Source organism: Hyla sarda, chromosome 4 (genome assembly GCF_029499605.1).
Source record: "Hyla sarda isolate aHylSar1 chromosome 4, aHylSar1.hap1, whole genome shotgun sequence".
Classification (NCBI taxonomy): Eukaryota; Metazoa; Chordata; class Amphibia; order Anura; family Hylidae; genus Hyla; species Hyla sarda.
The window spans coordinates 205,598,201-205,622,359 of record NC_079192.1 but is presented as its reverse complement, the minus strand read 5'-3'; the positions used below and the strand labels follow the sequence as shown (position 1 = coordinate 205,622,359).

At 40.1% G+C, this 24,159-nt stretch overlaps 1 protein-coding gene across 6 annotated transcripts in view; it reads left to right on the top strand.

Moving 5' to 3' along the window:
* FRMD4A (FERM domain containing 4A) overlaps window positions 1–24,159 on the top strand; it is a 435,019-nt gene that overhangs the window by 405,242 nt on the left and 5,618 nt on the right. For 5 of the 6 annotated variants that reach the window (XM_056573366.1, XM_056573365.1, XM_056573364.1 and 2 more), the window contains 8 exons: window positions 3,604–3,737; window positions 6,224–6,346; window positions 9,507–9,735; window positions 10,929–10,985; window positions 11,503–11,740; window positions 11,982–12,146; window positions 13,209–14,068; window positions 21,609–21,705. In XM_056573366.1, the coding sequence (XP_056429341.1) occupies window positions 3,604–3,737; window positions 6,224–6,346; window positions 9,507–9,735; window positions 10,929–10,985; window positions 11,503–11,740; window positions 11,982–12,146; window positions 13,209–14,068; window positions 21,609–21,705 (1,903 nt within the window). Of the gene's footprint in view, window positions 1–3,603; window positions 3,738–6,223; window positions 6,347–9,506; window positions 9,736–10,928; window positions 10,986–11,502; window positions 11,741–11,981; window positions 12,147–13,208; window positions 14,069–21,608; window positions 21,706–23,502; window positions 23,575–24,159 lie in introns of all 6 variants that reach the window. The other variant, XM_056573363.1, reaches the window with a different exon arrangement.

Sequence of the window (24,159 nt, the reverse complement as noted above, 5' to 3'; positions counted from 1 at the left end):
TCCATTTAGAAAGTTTTAACCATGGCAATTGGTTGTATTACACACTTTCATGAGATTGGATGATTATAAGGCGCTTGGTTATCGGGTCATCAATTGGAACATATAAATATCCCCTACAGCCATTTTGGTACATGCATGCCCATAATTCCTCCTGAAGATGGCGGGTGACCGCTGAAACATGTAGAAGAAGGCACGTTACATAGCCTATGTTGTTGGCACTACTACAGGTAGTACAATTATGGTATTATTACATCAAAAAGTTTTAAAGTGCAAACAGGCAACTATTATTTAGTGCCAACCATATGAATTTAAAATTTTTTGGTTAATGTCACTGATGATACTTTTTTAATAGGTCAATAAAAGTTTTCTTTTAGGGGGGGGGGGGTTCCCATATTGTGATCTTTTTGCTATGGCCCTGGGTTATTGTGTTGGATATTAAATAGTGATTACTGATCTGTCCCTGGGGCAATTTTGTGTTATTCATAAGATAGAACATAGCTTCTTGGCTCAGGAATTAAATGGGCACTGTGAATTTAAAAAACTTTTGACATGTTGTAGTGACACGTGAAAAGATTTGATCAGTTGAGTGTCCAGATCCCAACCGATCACTAGAATGAGTCCGTACAAGAGTGTGCTAAGCGAGACAAATTTACAATGTAAGTCTATGGGATTATCTTGGCCAGCCGCGTACTTGTCTCCTGCTCATTGTACTAATTGGTTGCAGTCTGAACATCCAGACCCCGTAAGATTAAAACTTTTGACCTGTCTCTCTTTGATGTGAATTTTTTATTTTTTAATTGACAGGTACACAAAAAAAAAGTCATAGGCATATAGGTAATGTTGGCGTGTGAGCTCTGTTATGATGGTACCATGTAGAGACTGTTGTGACTGTGCATATGATCCTTCAGACAATCTTGTACATTGTCATTTTTCCAAAGTTGTGAATACCCTTCAGATTATTCCATTAGAAAAGGTCTCAAAATAACTAGAAGCATCACAAAGCGATGACATGAAATCACACGTCTTGTTTTCCTCATCTCATGGAGATAATCTCAACAATGTAATGTCTCCATTCAATTTGTCCAAACCTCGACTGGTGACAGATTACTATGCAATAAATAGCTCTTCCTGGCATGAGTATGAGTTGTAGCACTAGTATATCTGCAAGTGATGATATGGTGGTGTGGACTTAACAGATGTCTGGAGAACTTGGCAGAAGACCAGCGGATCTAGAAGGTTATGAACCAGTGGGAACTAGCTTTTTTTTTCTTCTGTTTGTGCTATTAACAGTTTTATCTGTTGTACTTTAGGCCTAGTAACTTCTTTCATATATCCAAGTGCATTGCAGAACATATTTACATTGATTAGATTACAAGTGTTATTGTGGGATTGGTTTGTAACACGTTGTTATGCTAGCCTAAATCCTTCCCTTGTGTCTATAGACCTGATCTGTTTTTTGTTTTGTACAGTTACCAGACTAGGATTCTTTCATATGAGCTATTATAAGATGTATGAAGAAGTACAGTGTGTGTAACGGAGCACTCACCCGATGTGCTGGAATTCCAATGACAGTACAGAAGTCCTTTTTGGACCAAAGCGGGGAGGCGGTAGATGGAACCAGGGGAGTTCAGACACTGGCCACAGACCCTATCCCGCCACTTGGCGCTTTGTCAGGCCGCACTCCTGAGCGCAGAGCGGCATGATACGGTCCGTGGCCAGCATCTGAACTCCCCCGACTGCCTCCCTGCTTCGGTCCAAAGAGGACTGCTGTACCGCCATTGGAATTCCAGCACATCGGGTGAGTGCTCCGTTACACACACTGTACTTATTCATATTTCCATGGACTTTGTTTTCTACGAGAGCGCCACCTGGAATTTCCCATTCCTTCAGCGGTCTAAATAATACATCCTTAGTGTATCAACATCTATAGTGTATGCATGTTTGCAGTGCCGGCTACCTTTCCTTTTTTTCTGTGACTTTTTGTGATTCTTTAATTTTTTTAGGAAGTTAAGTTTTTTCCCCCCTATATTATGGACAACATTATAAAGGGGTACTCCTCTGGCCAGCGTTCAGAAGTAATGCTGTTTTCACGCTGCGGGGTCGGCCATGCCTCTTGTGACATCACGGCCACACCCCTGCAATGCAAGTCTATGGGAGGGTGCGTGACGGCCGTCACGCCCCCTCCCATAGACTTGCATTGAGGGGACATGGCCACAAGGGGCGTGGCCAACCCCACTGCCCAAAAGCAGAGTTCGGATCGCTGACATGTGGAGTACCCCTTTTAATTCTGCAATCATACTCACCACTGAAAGCATGCCTGTAGGGCATATTGTAAAGGATAATTGCTGATCTCCAACATGCCCAATCCTTTGGTCCCATGATATCCGTAGGGAGAGAGTCCAAGGCTCCCATACACATTAGAGTGACTTTTTCACTTAAATGTTGGCAGGGGGTCAATGTCACCTCCAAAACTCTGCTAGGGTTCTTTTTTGTAGTTTGTTCTTCATTTGAAAGTCCAAGTGCATAAAAACATCCATAGTGCTACAGAAAAAGTCAACCAGTATGTAGTGGCAAGCCTTTCCCAAAAGCATTTGAGCCACCCATAAACCCTCTCCAACCCCTGGGCCAGAACATACTTTCAAGGAGATCAATTCTTTTGACCATACATTACAAAAGACAGGCGTGGGCACGAGGAGTGAAAGTGAACAGGTTGTTCTATGGCTTGCGGCTCCTGCATGTTACAGCATGACAACTATTCAGTTGATATGAAGTCTGCATAACTAACTTGTGGTGACCTTCCAGTATATTACTTCAGAGAGAAAAAAATCTTGATTTTTCACATTTATCAGATACTTTGGTGTGGTTGTTGTAAAGACCTGAAATTAATCTTTATGTACATGTAAGGGCATGCACCATGTATTGATGCAAACACCTGTTGTTTCTCAAGAGTTTTCACAACATTTTATCGAGTTTGCTGTGGATCTGGTGTTCTTTATGATTATCTGAATAGCAAAACTGGCAACAAGTGCTGCTTCAGTACCCCATGGAATGTGTAATGTAACTGGATGCTCAATGGGTGGTTGTAATTTAGGTCAATGCTGTTTCCAGCACTGTGTGCTAATAAAACTGAATAAAGTAACGTTGAGGCATAAGTGGTAGCTTCTGGGCCCCTGATGCAAAATCAGGGCCCCACATGCCAAATATAATACTGGTGTCTTCTGGGGATAATGTGCTTTGGGCCCCCTAAGGCACCAGTGCAGCTGCTACCTCTGCACCCCCTATAGTTACGCCCTTGAAGTAAAGATATGTTTCTTACCCATCCAGTCATCTAGTTATTATACTGTTACATTGCTTGTTAATTGAATAACCAGTTATTCCCACACCATGTTACAGAAGGAAGTGTTAAACGCGCCATAAATAATACACCAGGTGCTTTCTGTTATTCAGGACTGAAACAAGCATATGATCATGCATGGAGAATCTTGTCCGCTATGCTGTATCCCACGTTGTGCACACATGAGAAGCTGTAGGTTTCTCAATGAATGCTCCAGATGTACAGGCTGTTGTCAGCTGGTTGTAGTGAAATCATTTATTTGTTGACAGGTTCCCAGGAGTCCGACAGTTCACAGTCTGCCAAGAAAGACATGCTGGCTGCACTGAAATCCAGGCAGGAAGCTCTGGAGGAGACACTACGGCAGCGACTGGAGGAGCTGAAGAAAATTTGTCTACGTGAAGCGGTACTTAGCTACCATCTTTTCCTCTGTTATGGGTGGGATAGCATGGGGACAGATGCTGGATATTATTCACTTCAGATACTGTATATTATTTCCACATTGGGCTTCTGCCACTGTGATGTACAGTAAACCTTTAGTAAAGTAGATATAACTGATGGCCTATTAATGAGTTTTTGAATATCTCTTATTATAAGTTTCCCCCCCAGAGACTTTGGTATAGAAGTTGCAGATTTTGCCCTGATGTCAAGGGGTCTAAGTGCACTATGGTAAAATTAGAGATATATAAGTATTTTAAGTATGATGTTATTATATGTGACTGAAGCTCCGATACAGATTTTGTATTGGGTCCCTGGATCGGAGCAAAAAAGGAAATCCGACATCTATTGTGGTGTACCAAATGTAGCCCATTTGCGAGTACGTCTGGCCTGCTTTACCATGATACATGAATTATTTGTGGGATGTAATAGCTGAAGGTTGCCACACACCTTTAATAGCTGATGGACAAACATTCAGGCAACAGCTATCTCTTTAGATCTCCCAAAATACAGGAACATTTTGCAAAGCCGAACATTCATGCTTTCTCAATGGAGAGAGGGGTAAGCAGCTGCCAGATAGCTCTGGTGGCAACTTATCTCTTCAAGAAAAAATCACCGGGCAGTTGAAATCAAACCTATTTGACCCCTCTCTTTCAATATCATCTGTCATGGGAGAGTCCATTGGCCGCCACACACTTTAGACAGTCAAGCATTCCTTGAAGACTGTGAGATTGGCTGATTTTTGACTTACGTGTATAGGGACCTTCAGTCTACCATGCTTTTCTGTCACACAAATAAAGCACTATGTTTGGTTTACTCACCCCTAAGGGCAGGTTGCGATATGTGTCAGAATACCTTTTTTGCTGGTTTTACCACATATACACATGGTGTAGGCAACTTAAATGGCCACTGTTGTTTGGAAAAACCCTTGACATGTCCTAGCAACACGTCAAAAGTTTTGATCTGTGAGGGTCTGTGTGTTCATACCTCAACCGATCAGAAGCTCACACTTAGTGCATTCTGTCCCAGCTCTGTGTCACGTGATCAAAATGTAATTCACACTCGGAATGTAATATCTTGATCACGTGACACAAAGCTTGAAGTGGAGATCTCCCGGCTTGTTCTCCTGATCGGCAGAGGTCTAAACGCTCCCCTGTCGATTAAAACTTTTAACATGTCACTAGGACATGCCAAATTTCCTTTTTTAATTTAATTTTGCAAAGTTCTATGTGGCACTGGCAACCATTGGCGCCCAGCACGATCTCAAGAATGGGGACCAGAGTCTCCCACAAGAATGAAGCAGCGGGTTGCACGTGAGCACCATCTATTCATTCTGTATTGGAGCTGCCAGAGTACAGTGTTTGATTGCCTCTGTAGCTCCCGTAGAGAATGAATGGAGCTGTGGTATGCATGCGCAACCCACTGCTTCATTCTAACCAGACATTACCCCATTTTTGAGATTGCAGGGTTCTAAACCCTGGACAGGGGATAACCAACCCATGTGGATAGGAGATATCTTTGCAAGATGAGAAAGCCCCTTTAACTGGTGTGAACATACTTATGAATGTAAAAAGTAAGCATGTCTAATGTAGATGTGGTGTTTAGGACTTTCTTTGCTCCATGCCCAGTAGAAATAACTCTGTATTAGTTTACAGGGGTTGTAATTATTTAGTATGACTACATGCTTCTGATGTGGAGGAAATAGACCTGGGCATGAAAGCGTTGGTGTGGGGATCCGGTTTCTGGTGACTCCGAATAGTGAACAGCACTCGCTCCCAGGAAGATTATATGGTGTAAAAACATTGCAGTGCTTTTAATGGTCAAGGTCTAGAACTTGCCTTGGTAGTGGGGTAGAGCCCGTGAATCACACACCTCATTACTTAGTGCTTGTTAGAGTTTCTCTCATCCTCCTTATTCTTGCAAAGAATGTCAGGAATCATAATCATTTCCTGTGAGAATGCTATGGCAGTGTGGGAGGAAAGCTAAACAGAAGCATTTGATGAAGAGTGACAAGAATTTGGCTAAAGGGATGTTATTATCATTACCGATGAGATTTACTTTGTGCATTGAGAGTGTCTGGAAGAAAAAGTGCTCTCAGTCAAAGTATGGCTTTAGTTTTCAGTATATATCGGATTATTGTTGAAAATAGTGCACACAACACATGTATATCATATAGTGTATGATATTCTGGAAGTGTTAATGGTCATATGTTCAGTAATCCATGTGTTCATTGGGGTAGTTTGAAGACAACTACAATCCAATGGGGGGAGGTAAACTGTCTAGTCCAGTTTTAACTTAGATTAGACATTTTAGAAGTGCACCAGATTTTTAACAGTGACTCATGCTTTTTGAAAATCTCGCACATCTTTACAATTGTCTAGTCTGTTTTAGACTACTTTTAAATTGGCTTACTCTTAAGAATTAATTGATATTGATTCCATATTTACTTTGTAGGAACTTACAGGCAAACTGCCAAGAGAGTACCCATTAGATCCAGGAGAAGAACCACCTACTGTTCGACGGCGAATAGGAACCTCATTCAAACTGGATGAACAAAAACTACATGTAAAAGGAGAGGTGAGTCTAGTCACATCTGCCCAAGTATAATGCATTTCCAATTGGATGTATACACCATAATAGGGGCTCGGGGGGCCCAAAGTCCTTTCTGTCACATCAAAGTAAAGTTGTGCTATAAAGGAATGGTTAGAATATGAGTATTATGGCAAAGATAACAGATAATAGGATTGTAATATTTGACAGATAAAGAGTTATAGCACATCCAATTGTTGACCTTAAAGGGGTTATCCAGGAAAAAAAACTTGTTTTTATATATAAACTGGCTCCAGAAATTTAAACAGATTTGTAAATTACTTCTATTAAAAAATCTTAATCCTTTCAGTACTTATGAGCTGCTGAAGTTGAGTTGTTCTTTCCTGTCTAAGTGCTCTCTGATTACACCTGTCTCTGGAACTGTCCAGAGTAGAATCAAATCCCCATAGCAAACCTCTTCTACTCTGTGCAGTTCCTGAGACATGTAGCGATGTCAGCAGAGAGCACTGTTGCCAGACAGAAAAGAACAACTCAACTTCAGCGGCTGATAATTATTAGAAGGATTAAGATTGTTTAATAGAAGTGATTTACAAATCTGTTTATCTTTCTGGAGCCAGTTGATATATCAAAAAAAGTTTTTTCTTGGAATACCCCTTTAAGCTATTGTATTGCCCTATATTTTACCAAATTTGATTGGAAATGAGAGATTTTTCCTCCATAAATGCACTACAATTATGTATCTAACATATTCTTTTTATACATCATGCTAAGTTACCTACTGCCTTCAGGTTGGTTTTCCACTTATTTATGAATGCAGTGACTTGGGAATGTTCTATCGTACACAATACTGTGGTTCAGTATTTATTTATAGATGGATGTGCCCAAAGTAACAAAAAGACGAGACTTTCAGAAGTTTAGGAATGTCAGAGGATGTGTGTTTATCCATGTCATGGGTGGGTTTTGTATTAGATCTGTGGACACTCAGTGCCGGGTTATAGTGTAACACAGCTGTGATTGTCTCATATTACCAGCTATGAGGATTTACTATTGTAGTGTAAAGAATACTTTGTCTTTTGTCAGCCACCCACTAAATCAGATGCTAGCCCCATGTTCTTGACACTGAGTCATTCTGTAGCGATGTAGCAAGTCATTCTGTAGCTGTTTCAACTAAAACTAGCCTGTGAATCAGAATACAAGCATCAGCGCTTTGTTGTACTTTCATTATATCGTAAAGTGCCATAAACTATAAGCGTGTCTCTGACCAAGAACATTAAAATGCATTACCTTTGCTTCAATGGGGTTAGTCATATGGAGATCCACTTTATGCTGGTTTATCATAGGAATTTCAACCCATCTCCTCCTTCCACCATTCTCTGGGTCAGTGAACTGAACCCTGGCTGGAAAAACAACTTAAGCAGCTTTTAGGACAGGAATGTGCAAGAAGACCATTGTCTGCAGTGACTTATGAGCCTCCAGACATCATTGCTATTGTTTGGTTTCCTGAGCATTATACTATTTAATCAGATTTATAGACCAGACAGATTGCAGATAGAACCAGGATCCACCTATGTCCCTAGTACTATTAAATATAGAAATAATATTATACAAAACTGCAGAAACTTATTATTTCCATTCTTTACAATGACCATTAAAACTAAGTTGAGACAAAAATATGTTATGTTCCCTCTAATCGCTCAGGGAAAACTTCACATAATACAACAATCTACGTACGTTACGGTAGGGAAACGATGCCTGGGGCTAGAGAATCATGCAAATGACTGAGATGTTACCTTTGACAAGAATACATGTGGGGAATGCTATAGACTATTCAGTTATTGCCCAAAGGAGTTTTCAAAGTGCTGTATAAGGGTTTCAAGTGGGTTCTTTTAGTAGAAATGTTAAATAGTTGCTTCTATGTAAGCACATAAATCTAAAGTATTATTATACGTGGGTAGATTATTTTCGGCTGTTTTATATTCTTTGATTATGCACATTGCTTTCGGCTTTAAAGGGGTACTCCACTGCCCCAGCGTGCAGGGGTCGTGACGCCATAGCAACACCCCCTCGTGGCGTCATGTCACGCATTCTCAATGTAAGTCTATGGGAGGTGTGGTCATGTCCCCTCCAATAGACTTACATTGAGGGGGCGTGGTGTGACATTGTGAGGGCGTGGCAGTTACGTCACAACCCCCGCAGCCCACACCTAGCATTCGGAATAAAATGTTCCGACGCTGGGCAGTGGAGCACCCCTTTAAGCAAAAGGAAAAACATAAACTTTAACTTTTAAAGACGGTCAGAATTCCAAGTCGTGTATGACACTTAAGGGGTTAATTAGAAAAAAGTGGCTTATGGTGTTTTCCTATATATGTGCTCAGCACTCTGTGATGCTTTTTAGACATAACCTGAAATTAAAAGAGCTTTTATCCCTATTTCACTTAGGGAGATGAAGGAAACCATGTGTGATTCATAAGAGTTGTGGTTACATTACTTGGACTGATGTATGAATGTGCAAGCAGTCTAAGAATAGTTCAGCTTACAGGGTGGCAATTTCACTAAATGAACTTACATAAGATGGTAAGGCCTCTTGTAACATAAGGTGCATTAAAATCTTCTTTTTCAGGGAAATTAAAGGGCTACTCCGGTGGAAAACTTTTATTTTTTTAAATAAACTGATGCCAGAAAGATAAACAGATTCGTCAATTACTTCTATTAAATCTTCATCCTTCCAGTACTTATTAGCGGCTGTATACTACAGAGGAAATTATTTTTGGATTTCTTTTCTGTTATGACCACAGTGCTCTCTGGTGACACCTCTGTCCGTGTCAGGAACTGTCCAGTGCAGGAGAAAATCCTCATAGCAAACATATGCTGCTCTGGACAGTTACTAAAATGGACAGAGGTGTCAGCAGAGAGCACTGTGGTCAGTCAGAAAAGAAATCCCAAAAGAAAAGAATTTCCTTTGTAGTATACACCCGCTAAGAAGTACTGGAAGGATTAAGAATTTTTAATAGAAGTAATTTACAAATCTGTTTAACTTTCTGGCACCAGTTTGCACTAGTTAAAAAAAAAAAAAAAAAAAAAAAAAAAAAGTTTTTCACTGGAATACCCCTTTAAGATTAAAAACCCCTTGGTACCAGACCTAACAATGAACTACCTGAGTAGAGTAACATTTGGAATTTTGTTTTAGGAAGTGGAGTTGGAACGTCTTGAGAGAGAATTTGCTATTCAGTCCCAGATTACAGAGGCAGCCCGTCGGTTGGCCAGTGACCCTCATGTTAGCAAAAAGCTGAAGAAGCAGAGAAAGACCTCATACCTCAATGCACTAAAGAAACTTCAGGAGATTGAAAACTCCATCAATGACTATCGCATCAAGTCTGGAAAGAAGCCTACACAGAGGGCATCCTTAATCATAGACGGTGAGTGAGAGACACTACCTAGTCCATATACTAATAAATTGAGTCATTCGATAAATGCTTATCAATATTTGCTATTTAACACCTTAAGGACCAAACCCATTTTGACTTTAAGGACGAGGCCAATTTTATTTTTGCTTTTTTGTTTTTTCCTCCTCGCCTTCTAAAAATCGTACCTATTTTATATTTTCATCCACAGACTAGTATGAGGGCTTGTTTTTTGCGCAACCAGTTGTCCGTTGTAATTACATCACTCGTTTTACCATATAATGTATGGCGCAACCAAAAAAATACTATATGTTTGGGGAAATTAAAAAGAAAACCGCAATTTTTCAAATTTTGGAAGGTTTTGTTTTCACGCCGTACAATTTACGGTACAATGACGTGTTCTTTATTCTGTGGGTCAATATGATTAAAATGATACCCATGATTACATACTTTTCTATTATTGTTGCGCTTAAAAAAAAATCGCAAACTTTCAACCAAATTAGTACGTTTTAATGACCAATAACTTTTTTAAATTTTATTTTATTTTTTGCACTTTTTGGGGGGTAAAATCACATTTTTTTTTACTACTTTTTTTGACACTTTTTATGTCCCCATAGGGGACTATTTATAGCAATCATTTGATTGCTAATACTGTTCAGTGCTATCGGCTATCTTCTGCTCTGGTCTGCTCGATCTCAGACCAGAGCAGAAGACTCGTGGAAGGCAGCAGAGGCAGGTAAGAGGACCTCTGTCCGCCATGTTAGCCAATCTGATCCCTGCGGGCGATCAGATCAGCATAAAATGTAGCAACGCTGCGGCAGATACCGTGATCTGTATTGATCACGGCATCTGAGGGGTTAATGGCAGACATCCGCGCAATCCCGAATATCGGCCATTACCAGCGGGTCCCCGGCTGCTATCAGAAGCCGGGACCTGCCGCATATGACCCAAGCATCGCTCCGATGCTCACAGTCTTGTACAGGGTGTAAATGTACGTCCTGGTGTGCGAAGTACCGCCACACTGGGACGTACATTTACGTCCTTGGTCATTAAGGGGTTATAGCCTGAACATAGGGGGCAGAAATCTAAATAAAGAGCAAGAAAGTCACTGTACAGGGACATGACCTATACAAAACTATTGTATATGTTTGGTAAATAGTATAGACCCCTTGGACAGTTTAGTTGACATGACTTCCTTTTCCTTACAGAAGCTAACCTCGGCAGTGAAGACAGCTCACTTTCTGATGCTCTTGTTCTTGAGGATGGTATGTACTTTCAGAAGATAGAAATTTGTGTACCAATAGAAACAATCCTATTATGCCTTAAAACGTGTACTTTACTGACAAAACTCTCCATTTATGGTAAATTCTGTGATATTCTTAAATTTTACCATCACTTTCCTAAATACGGCATGCTACCCCCACTCATGTACTGTCACCTGTTTATAAATTGGAAAATAAGCATTTGCAGGCACATAATAATAGGCACCCAATAGCCTTTTTAGTTTAAGTATAACACAGGATTGCCTGTTTAAATATACATTGTTCCTATTTGTTTTGTATATGAAATAACTATTTACTTTAACTGTAACTTTAAAATAAACAGTTTCTGCTCTGAATATATTTTAGGCTTTGTTTGTTATTGATTTGATGCTTTATTATGTTTAGTAAATAATTGTGATGGATCTTGAATACCACTAATGCCATTGAATATAGATCATTATGCAATATTTTATGTCCAATCTTGCTATGCTTCTGAATATCTATTTCTTTCTGTATCCAGAAGATTCTCAGGCTCCCAGCATCATGTCTCCTATGCAGTCTCCTCATAAAGGCCTACCGCCAAGACCTCCATCACATGCCAGACCGCACCCTCCACAGTCACTGGATGGACTTAGACAGTTGCACTACCAGAGAAATGACTATGACAAATCTCCCATAAAACCCAAAATGTGGAGTGAATCTTCCTTAGATGAACCCTATGAGAAAGTGAAAAAAAAATCCTCACATAGTCATTCCAGGTAACCATTACTCCACTTACACTACAGCCTCCTCAACCAGACACATGGATGATCTGATGATCATAGTGGTTATCAGTGATACAGTGATGCCATCCATATAGCCTATGAAAACCTTGATAGATATTTTCTTGTATTATTTTATTAATAGTTTATCTGTTGTTGGTTGTGCGTCCCTGTGTTCTTACTAGCCTAGATGACATGTTACAGATAACAATATAGTAATACCTTACTTCTCTTGCAGCAACCACAAAAGGTTTCCTAGCACAGGCAGCTGTTCAGAAGCAGGAGGAAGTAACTCTCTGCAAAATAGTCCTATCCGAAACCTCCCTCACTGGAATTCTCAGTCCAGCGTGCCATCCACCCCAGATTTACGATTACGAAGCCCACATTATGTTCATTCAACTAGGTAATACATTATATTTTTATAATCCTTTGTGGTGAATACTGAGCTCTTTGAAGGGGTACTCCACTGGCCAGTGTTCGGAATAAAATGTTCCAAACGCTGTTTTCGCTCTACGGGTGTTGACCATGCCCCATGTGATGTCACAGACACGCCCCTCAATGCAACTCTATGGGAGGGGGCGTGACAGCTGTCATGCCCCCTTCCATTGACTTGCATTGAGGGGATGTGGCCGTGATTATCACGAAGGGGCATGGCCGACCCCGCAGGGCGAAAACAGGGTTCGGAACATTTGGTTCTGAACGCTGGCCAGTGGAGTACCCCTTTAATACTAGTTACTTTAATTCATTGTGGCTGTTTATGAAAAGATGGCAATGGCTTCTATCATGTTGGGAAGTCTTTTTTCTTATTCTTTTAATTAGAGTGATCTTTTTATCTTAATAAATAAGTTATTGACTAACATTAATAAGATTTTAAGACCTATTGAATTACACTTATTATGTAGAAGTAACCTATTGTCCTAGTCAATTTAAATTATACACACTTCTATCTAGTGAGACATTCATCATTATAGGTCTATTACGACAGGGTCAGGCAAGGCTGGGTTGTATATTGCTCATTGTTTCTACTGCATTCTTACTTTAATTGTCAAGAACCTTTAATACAAGGATATTAAAAAAGGTTTCTGAAAGTAAATTGACCATGTCCCCCACATTTTTGTTTTATCATGTGTCACTTTGCAAAAGTAGCAGAGGAAGCACATGTCATATTATTTCTTTACCTGTATAAGGGATTATATTCTGTAACACAGTAACATACTAGGAGACTAGTTTTATCTTACAATCAATAGTTTGTTTTTGTCACTACCATATTGTAAGATGATAAAATGAGTACTGAACAGTGAAATGACTTGATCTAGCAGTGCTTGGCAAGAGACGTCTTTCCATTTGTGTGAACTATGGAGTGCAGATTGCAGGACAGAAAAATTATGGAGGCGGCAAACTTTTCACAAAATATTGCTAGGGTTTGTTTCGATGATCTAAATAAGCAATTATTTCCACTTTACAGATCTGTGGACATCAGCCCTACCAGACTACATAGCTTAGCACAGCACTTTAGGCACCGCAGTTCCAGCTTGGAGTCACAAGGAAAACTTTTGGGCTCTGAAAATGACACTGGGAGTCCAGATTTCTACACGCCAAGGACTCGTAGCAGTAATGGTTCCGACCCTATGGATGACTGCTCCTCTTGTACTAGCCATTCCAGTTCTGAGCACTATTACCCAGCCCAGATGAATCCTAACTACTCAACACTGGCTGAGGACTCTCCCTCCAAGGCCAGAGAGAGACAAAGACATAGACACAAGTCTAATGGGAACCTTGTATCCTCCAATTCAGGGAGCATGCCCAATCTGGCTGCTAGGAATGGGAATGGACACCATGGGGTATACCTGCATAGTCAGAGCCAACCTTCCTCACAGTATAGGATCAAGGAGTATCCTTTGTACATTGAAGGAAGCTCAACACCTGTTGTTGTGCGAAGTCTAGAGAACGACCAAGAGGGACACTACAGTGTCAAAGCACAATTCAAGACGTCAAACTCCTATACTGCAGGAGGGATGTATAAGGAGAACTGGCATGGGGATGATACTGTAGACTCTGTGAGGCTCACCCCTTCTCGTTCTCAGATTGTAAGGACTCCATCACTTGGCAGAGAGGGCCATGATAAGGGCTCAGGCAGGACTGTGGTGTCTGATGAGCTGCGGCAGTGGTTCCACAGGTCTACCACACCCCACAAGGAGCACAACAGACTTTCACATACTAGTTCCAACTCCTCTGACAGTGGCTCTCAATACAGCACATCTCAAAGCACCTTTGTGGCACACAGCAGGGTAACAAGAATGCCTCCAATGTGTAAAGCAACAACAGGTAAGACACATTGCATATTCCTATAAATGTATGACATTTATTGCTGATTTGTGCTTATGATAAGATGGTGATTGCTGGACTATTGAGATTTGCATGCACGCAGTGTAAAGGGGCTTCTGTATGAAATTAGACTTACCAATGAGATTCAAGTCTTCCATTACACAACAAAATGATGTGATTGCTATAGCTGCTACTTAATTTTCTGCCTATAAATGTTGTACAAGTGCAGCCCAAGATATCGTAATTCTCCGCATTCCTCATTGACAGTATAGGTTTGATGTTCTTTTTGTTTGTTTTTATTAACTCCATAAATGTTTCCAGGATTTAATGTAGCAAGCATTCATTCTTAGAAATGCATCTTATATGTACACACGCTAATGTTTCTATGTAGGAGTTATTCTAAGTAATCCTCCATAGCAGAGAAGTAGAGAGTGTAGTGCATGAATCCATATGTAGTTGTATAGTCCTGACTAAAACCTAGTATTCGAAAAGTGTTAGTCAAGAAGAAGACCTTTGTTTTTTGTTCTTATTTCCATGAGCTTAGCTTAACAGCTATTTGTGCGCACCAGCAGGTGGTACCACATCTTTGCACACAATTGTGAATGTCTTTTTTATTGGTGTATTGCCTCATATATCCAGTGTAGTACTGTGGGAAATGTTAAGGTTTCCTCACTAGAGATCTGCCTTTTATTTTCACCAGCTTTCCTAAGTGGGTGGTCTGCGGCTCTCAGAGTAGTTTACACCAGGACCTTCTTGTAAGGCAAATTTAACTGTTCTCCTTATACATTCTATTACGAGCAAAGTAGAGAAGTTGTGACCAGATTGTTGGCTCTGTTATCAGTTTATTCTTCCTTGTTTCTTGTCTCTTTTGATATTAGCTTTTACTTTTTGGCATATTTTTTCAACATCAGGATATTATCAGCCATCTATTTGTAACTCCTGGTTTACATGGATGACAGAAGCAAATACCTGAATAATATCATAGACATTCATTGTTCTTTTCAAAACACTGTACTATTGGGGCCTTGAACAATACGTAATGTATAGTATGAACTCGTGACAAGATTGTGCCTGCAGTGACTGCATCATGTCAAACCTACAATACAGGTCCACCAAGAAGTATCATAGCAAGGTATTGGATGTTTATTATCCAGTAAGTTACTATAAACGATGGGCCTCATTTACTTAGGCTTTTCCAAGTAGATTTAGTTTTTTTTGTGTTGCATGTGTCGTGCGCCAGAATTTGCAACAAAAAAATCCAGAAAACCCTACTAACTTCACTTTACTCAGAACACCCAGAAAGGGGCATGGCCTTTGGGGAAGGGGCGTGTCTCAAAAAAAACCCTGCATTTTATTAAACAAAAAACCCTGCAAATTTACTATTGTTTACACATATACGTAATGTAGTAAATTTGAGCTCTGGAAAACCCGAGAACTCAGAGCATGCAAAAAAAAAAAAAAATTTAGGGAAATTTGGCAAATACAAGATACAGTAGTAAATAGCATGGAATAATAATTGTTGTAAAAAATCCCACAATGAAAACTACACCCCACTGTTATTGAGGGCCTAAGTGCCTTTGTCATCAGGCATGGTCACAACATGTTTGCTGCTCACTCCACTATTCTACATTTTTAACATTTAATTCTGCAACAGAAAAAACAGTGATTCTTAAAAAATTCACCACTGGGACTGGTTTTTGTGGAGCAAGATAATCTAATTCTACTTACTATAGTTTTTAGCTGGTGTTCAGGCATGGTGTTGGGTCCCAGATTTCTGTTTAATTGGGCACCATTCTCCTCAGAGTTTCTGATACTATTCATAGGCTGGGTTCACATCACGTTTTTCAATATAGTTTCTGTATCAAGTTTTTGATGAAAACGGATTCCTCAAAACCGGACTAAACTGTATCAAAACGTGTGTACAAATTTTAACCCGTATACGTTTTGAAAAAATGATGTCCGGTTGCATCAGTTTTTTAAGAAAAAAAAAAGTCTACGTTTTAAACTTTTCACTCCATTATGAATAAAGTTTCACTTGTTTGATTTAAATTTCAAGGAAAAAAAACTTTCGTGTGTCAAAAACCGGATGGTGAAAACCGGATGGAACCGTACGCACATACGGTTCTGTATGGTTGCCATTGACTCCCATGTTTTTAAAAAACGTACGTTTTTTCACTTGGACCAAAAACCGTGGTAGGCTACGATTTTGGGTACGGGGAAAAAAACTGACAAAACTGTACAAGACGCAAAACGGACACAACCGGATACATCTTTTAGCTTACGGTTTTCAGTGGAGTCAATACATACGGTTTTCAATACGGTTCCATACAGTTTTAACATTAAAAACGTATACGGGAACTGTATTGCAAAAACGTGGTGTGAACCCAGCCCTAGCTGTGTTTGTCGTCCGGGCAGGATACCTATACAGTGACCCCCGACCTACGAGGCCATCACATATCGATGTCAGCATCGACATATGATGCTTTTTTTTATGTCGGGGCCATCGCATTATGTGCTATCCAGCAGCGCAAAATGCTTAAGCTGCTGCCGGATAGCAGCTTAATGTTCCCCGTGTGGTGCGGTAAGTATTACTTATCCCTCCACGATGCTCCGGGGTGCCTTCTGGGTCCAGCGCTGTTCCTCCGGTGTCTTCTCAGCCCTCTCCGGTGACGTCACGACGCTGTTGTGCACGCCGTCCCGTCATCCAATAGGAACGGCGTACGCAGCGGCGTAATGACGTCGCTACGCAGGCCCAGTAAGGCCTTGCGGAAGACAGCAGAGGACTGGAGAAGACCAGGAGAGCCCAGCGGAGGCCCGGGGACACCATCGGGAGCGGCGGGACGCGGTCCGGAGCGACGGGGACAGGTGAGTACAGCTTCCTATACTTAACATTGCACGAATCCCTCAACATACGATGGATTCGACAAACGATGGCTCGTTTGGAACGAATTACCATCATATGTTGAGGGACCACTGTATGTCAAATAAAAATATGATCGTTAAATTAACCCTTACCTACACCCTTATATAAAAGATCTATAATCTATAAGGAGCCATTTTACTTTTTGATCCTCTGGGAGATTTTTTAGTCTTTGCTTTATTTTGACTACGCTCAGCCATAGTTAAGGATGACTTTTTACCTATTAAGAATTACTGAGCTGCCAATTATTGTTTACTATTTTCGACTTCAACGATGTTGCCCAACATTATATTCCTTTGACATGGAGGCTTCTGCAGCGCTTTTCGGTCTGTGCTTTACAAAGACTGCCTAGAGGCGGCTGCTGAATGTTAACTAGATGTGAAGTGGAACACAAAACTTCATAACTAATATCTCCATGACAACCCGCGTACCAGGCCATTCATTCTCTATGCATGATTGAATTGGACCCTGGCAACAGAGTAGATAATACCGAGGGTGCTCTTCTTCTTTACATTTCTTATAAAGCTTTAAAAGCTCAGGTGCAGGGCTCTTATTTAACTCTTAACAGTATATATGCAACTATGATTTTTTCATCTTCAGGGTACATTCACATGTACAGGATCTGCTGCATATTTTCTACAGCTTATTTTGCTACCCATTAACTTCAATGGGTAGCATAATCAACTGCAGAAAATATGCAGCAGATCCTGTACATGTGATTGTACAGGATCATTCCAGTACTCATCAGCTGCTGTATGCTCCAGAGGAAGTTGTTTAATTCTTTTCTGCCTGACCACAGACTTCTGTCTGTGTCAGGAACTGTCCAGATTAGGAGCAAATCCCCATAGCAAACCTCTAATGCTCTGGACAGTTCCTGACACGGACAGAGGTGTCAGCAGAGAGCAATGTGGTAGACAGAAAAGAACTACAGAGGAAGTTGTATAGCATACAGCAGCTGATAAGTACTGGAAGGCTTAAGATTTTTAAGTAGAAGTAAATTACAAATCTCTTTAATTTTCTGCCACCAGTTGAGTAAAATTTAAGCATTCACCCTAAGGCTGGGTTTATATCTCGTTTTTACACTACGGGTGCCGAATCCGGCTGGGGGAGGGGCAAACCAGGCTCTCCCGTACCCCAGCCGGACCAGCTCTGAAATCCATTTACTTTAATGAGCCGACCGGAGTCAAACGGTGACTCCGGTCGGCTCATTTTTTACCTGTATCCAGTTCTGTGACCGGACCTAAAACCGTAGTATATTACAGTATTAGGTCCAGTCAGGAAACCGCATACAGGTCAAAAATGAGCCGACCGGAGTCATCGTTTGACTCCAGTCGGCTCATTAAAGTAAATGGATTTCAGCGCTGGTCCGGTTTGGGTACGGGAGAGCCCGGTTTGCCCCTCCTCCAGCTGTATCCGGCACCCGTATTGTAAAAACGAGATGTGAATGCTGCTTAAGACAGTGGTCTCAAACTGTGGCCCTCCAGATGTTGCAAAACTTCAACTCCCAGCATGCCCGGACAGCCGTTGGCTGTCCGGGCATGCTGGGAGTTGAAGTTTTGCAACATCTGGAGTCCCACAGTTTGAAACCACTGCCCTAAGAGCTCTATAGCTAATACAGATGCTACCGCTATGGTAGAGATGCCCTTATGCCATTCTCCAAATCAGAGTTTGAATATACAGTTTTATAGCAACACAAAACTACAAGTCAAAGAACAATCTATAATCAATAAGCATAAAAGTCTGTGCTCAATAGTGAATCCACATTCAATGTGTAGTTTGTAAATATATAATCTTTTTTATATGTTAAAAACACTGCTATATATTAGGGTTGATTTCCCCTTAAAAAAGCGTAGATGTTAGAACTCCTCCATTAAATCACTATTTTGATTATAATTGGTAATGACTGATATACAAACTGAGCATAATCTCTGCACTTTGTCGTCTTGTAGATAGGTCTAGGGTTGTCCAAAAATATTTTACTTTTGCCTGCCAGATGTGCCCTTTTACCTGAAGGAGAGCATGCGTTTCCTGCAAGGAAATTGGTCTTTAAGTTTCCTGGGAAAGTAGTTTGGGATATGTGTAAAGCCAAACATGTAGGTCAGCATCTTAATTAAGTGAATGAATTGTAGTTTAGATATTAATCTCATTGGAATTTCCAGCTAGTCTCATATATCAAAAACATAATAAACGTGCATAGCCCTAGAGAGGAAGCCAATGTTATAAATTACCCTGTTTTTAGTCTTTAGAAGGGCTATTAAAAACCTCACAATATAGTGCATAATAAAGCTCTGGTTCATATTGTTGGGTAATGTTCTGCCTGTATATCGATGAGAATTTTTACGATCCAACATATTTTTGTTTCTTGCTGCTCAATCTTGTACATAAAATATTTAAGGATATTAGTGGGCATTTTTTTTTTTACAATAATAAGTATTGCTTCACATTGGCTCTAGGATTCCCACAGAGTGTAAAATGTGGGTGACAATGCATGTTTTCCTATGTAATATTAAAGGGGTTATCCAGGGCAAAAAAATTTTTATATATCAACTGGCTCCGGAAACAGAAACAGATTTGTAAATTACTTCTATAAAAAAAATCTTAATCCTTTCAGTACTCATGAGCTTCTGAAGTTAAGGTTGTTCTTTTCTTTCTAAGTCCTCTCTGATGACACGAGTCTCGGGAACCGCCCAGTTTAGAAGCAAATCCCCATAGCAAACCTCTTCTAAACTGGGCGGTTCCCGAGACAGGTGTCATCAGAGAGCACTTAGACAGAAAAGAACAACCTTAACTTCAGAAGCTCATAAGTACTGAAAGGATTAAGATTTTTTAATAGAAGTAATTTACAAATTTGTTTTAACTTTCTTGAGCCAGTTGATATATATAAAAAAGTTTTTTCCTTGAATACCCCTTTAAGTACTGGAATTGAACATCCACACAAGATACAATGTTAATGTAAACTCACATTGACACTTAGTTGAAAGCAAAATCTGATCTTAAAGGGGTATTCCAGGGAAAAAAACTTTTTTTTATATCAACTGGCTCCAGAAAGTTAAACAGATTTTTAAATTACTTCTATTAAAAAATCTTAATCCTTTAGTACTTATTAGCTGCTGAAATTGAATTGTTGTTTTCTGTCTGGCAACAGTGCTCTCTGCTGACATCTCTGCTTGTCCTGGGAACTGCACAGAGTAGAAGAGGTTTGCTATGGGGATTTGCTTCTAAACTGGGCAGTTCCCGAGACACCTGTAATCAGAGAGCACTTAGACAGAAAAGAACAACTCAACTTCAGCTGCTCATACTGAAAGGATGAAGATTTTTTAATAGAAGTATTTACAAATCTGTTAAACTTTCTGGAGCCAGTTGATATATAAAACATTTTTTGTTTCCTGGATAACCCCTTTAAAGGGGCTATTTGGTTTATTTTTGGCTGGGGGGGGGGGGGCGGGTCATGAAAAATAAGATAATGAATAAAAAAAAATACTCAACTCAATCCTCTGCAGCTTTCAGAGTGATCCAGTCTGGTCCCTCTTTCATCCTTCTACTTTTTTTCAGATTGAAAATTTTTAATAGTTTTCAATAAAAAATAACATGCACATCGAAATGGAAACAGTGCAAGTACATGGCCATGTACAACCCTAGAGAACAAAAAAAAAAAAGACAGAAGTAGCCAGACACCCAACAGGGTCTAAATTAAACGCATGTGAAAACATTTCACTCCTGGTAGCAGAGCTTAACAGGGCATAACAATGCCGGCAGAAGTGCTAAAACAGACTAAAGGTAGCCAGAGAATAAAGGAAGTAAAGTAGAAAAATAAGAGAGAAAAGAGGGGGGGGGGGGAGACAAGAGAAACAAGACTAAGGAGCATGACAGACCAACAAACAAAAAAGAAGCAGAAGACCAAGACAGAGGACAGGAGGAGGGTGGGAAGGGACACAGAGGACCCTGAGGTTAATAGGGCCCGGTACTCGGGAATCCTTCTACTTTTTATGGCTGACTGCTGTGATAAGCCCGCCTCACTGATCATTTGAGTGGGCCGTCACTGCAGGAAGAAGCGGGATGAGCAGGAGATGGGATGGTGTCACTCCAGAACTTTTTTGTTTTCATGCCGCCTCCAACCAAATCTCCTTTTTTATTGCTACCTAGATAACCCCTTTAAGTGTATCTTGCTATGAATTTACTCAATAATTTTAATCTAAAGCAAATTCAAGACTTTTCTTACACATGTTGCCAGCAAATTGTATATAGCTACTAAAATGATATGAACCATAAAAAGTCTACCAAACTTTTTCCTTTGGAAGGCCCCTAGCTAGGGCATCTACTGACAACTAGAGCATTTCCATTAAGTGGCACCTAGTGGAGTTGGATTTCTAATATATGAGTTCCCTACATTAGCTCCATATGCCTTCACAGGCCGAACAGCAGTCCTTTAATTTTCTATAATAAATAATTTTATAATAATATATTTTTGTTATGTGCCAACATTTGTGGCATGACTATATTACAAGTAACCTTGAACTGTGGCTCAGATCACTGAAGTAGTGAAGAATGGAATGCCATTATAACACTGTCTCTGGTTTCATGTTTTGCCATTCATTACATTTTTCTCTCTGCTTTTCACAGCTGCCTTACCCCATGGTCAGAGGAGTTCAACGCCTTGTAGTGATCTTACAGCCACTCCCCCCAGTAGCCCTCACCACATTTTAACCTGGCAGGCTGGGTAAGTCCTTAGGCTTCTTAAAGATTAGCATTCCATTCATACCTACCTGGGTATACATCAAAGGGAATTTCTAAAGCATTCCATAGGTTTTGTTTGCCAGACAGTTACATCACTGGGTGTGTACACTAACCACCGGGATGTCTGGATGTGCGGAATGTGGAAGGGAATTCTTAATTGATGGCTCATTTTAATTGATTTTACTAGTTACTATTTAACCATAATGTGTAAGCACAATTAATATACCGTGTATGTACCTATGTTCTATGTATACACCAATCAGCTGTAACATTACAACAACTGACAGATGAAGTGAATAACCTTTATTATGCTGTGACAATGACATGTGTCAAATGTTGGGATATATTAGGCAGCTAGTAAAGAGTCCGTTCTTAAAGGTCCCTTGTTGCAACCAGGAAAAATGGGCAAATTTAAGGATCTGAGCTACTTTGACTAGGGTAGAATATTGATAAATGGACAACTGGGTGAGGCTTTCTGCAAAATGGCACATGTTGTGGGGTGCTCCCAATATGTAGTGGATAGTACCTACCAAATGGTGTCCAAGGAAGTACAACCAGTTTACCAGTGACAGGGTCATGGGCTACAAAGGCTCATTGAAGTGCATGGGGAGGAAAGGCTAGCACATCTGGTCCGATCCCACAGAAGGGCTACTGTTGCACAAATTGCTGGAAAAAATAATGCTGAATATGATGAAAAGTTGACAGTACATACAATGTATATAGAGCTGCATGGAGATGAATGTAGCAGTATCTGCATGGGCGCAGTCTGCAAAATTCATTACGGTGGCAGTCATGTCCCCATTCTCGGGATTGGCAGTCTGCTTGTTATTCCCTATTCTGTGGGGATGAGATGGGAAACCCCTTTAAGTGTAAATATAAATGCTCTTCAAGGACTAGAAATGCAGTAAAGGTCCTCATACACCATCGATGACTACTGACTAACAACTATATTCCTGATCTCCCCATACACATGAATGTTAGATGCAGACAAAAGATAATGTGTTGTGGATGGAGAGTGGAGGGTCGGACAGTTGAAATCCAACATGCCCAACCCTTCATACACATTAGAGAATTATCTGAACCAGCCAAATTCGGCAGGTTTGGCTGACTTTTGACTAGATTTATAAGCACCTTAAGATTCCTGGACCCTGCAGAATCTATAGAAGTCTGACAATACCTTCTCCAACTATCTCTGCAGGAGAGGGAAAAAGAGCCCCAAAATAAAAACGACCTCACTCATTTACATCATTCTCATGAGTAGCAAGATTGGATTGGTGATCTATGGAAATTTCTTAGCAAAAAGCAGTTTACAAAATATATGTATTTTGTAAGTTCTAAATATTTAATCTGGTTTGTCAAATTGCACATCACTATTACTAAGGTCCCATTCCTAGTTTTAGCAAAATTTGTAAAAAGTGTGAACTGGGCTGAAGTCAAGTTTTACTTATTTTCTTCTATTCTCATTGTTTGTTTACTACCTATTACTAAACAGTATTCCTTAAAACTAAAAAAAGGGTGATATGGGCTGTTAGCAGGCAGCCAGAATTCGGCAGTCAGTCAGCACACACGTTATCTGGAAAACTTGTGTACTGATTGGTTGCCGCTTCTTGGCTGCATGTGGTTAACAGGCTGTGAGTTGTTACCATTAGGAGGTTTCAGTCCTCAATATACTAATACTACAAAATACTATGCCTTTTCTAACTCTGCTAACATTTTACTAAATTATCTCTGCTTCACTCTGTCTCTACTCTCTTCCTTCCACTGCTTTCCTTTTGCTCAGCGACACAACAGAAAACTCACCCACTCAGGATGGGTCTGAGTCTTCAAGTCACCAAAGTACTGATGAATAGAGGTATTGTATGAACAGCATACCCACATGATCCGGTCACATTGCATGGAAATCCATATGTCCTGTTGTTCTGCAGAAGGGCAATGTGTCAGTGTAATCCATTGTACTCTAGTTTCGTGAAAAAAGTATAAATGGATTTACATGTACAACCCAAAAAAATTTGTGTGATAGAAACATGGCATTATACTCGCCATATAGGATACGTTGCCTTATAACTTTTCATTTTAATTAATATTTCAATAAATCAAATAGTTTTACATTTCTATTGCATTACAGTATAATTCAAAATCCCATGTCTCTTTATATTGCTTCATAAAAAACTTTTGTTCACTTGTAGCAAAGTTATTAATATATTTTAAGCCTTTATTAGTTATTCTGCAGGAAAGAGTGGTGAAATGATTTTATTATTAAAGGAGTAGTGTGGCAGGGCTTTTTATGCTCCTATTGTGCCTGGGCTGCACAAAGTAATTCAACAAACATTAACTCACCTTCCACTGTTCCCCTGCTATCGTTCTTGGGTCCTCCGGTTCCGGTCTCCTTCCTACTTCTGTGTGGCTGGACCGTCACACTGCGGTTAGGCATGTAAGA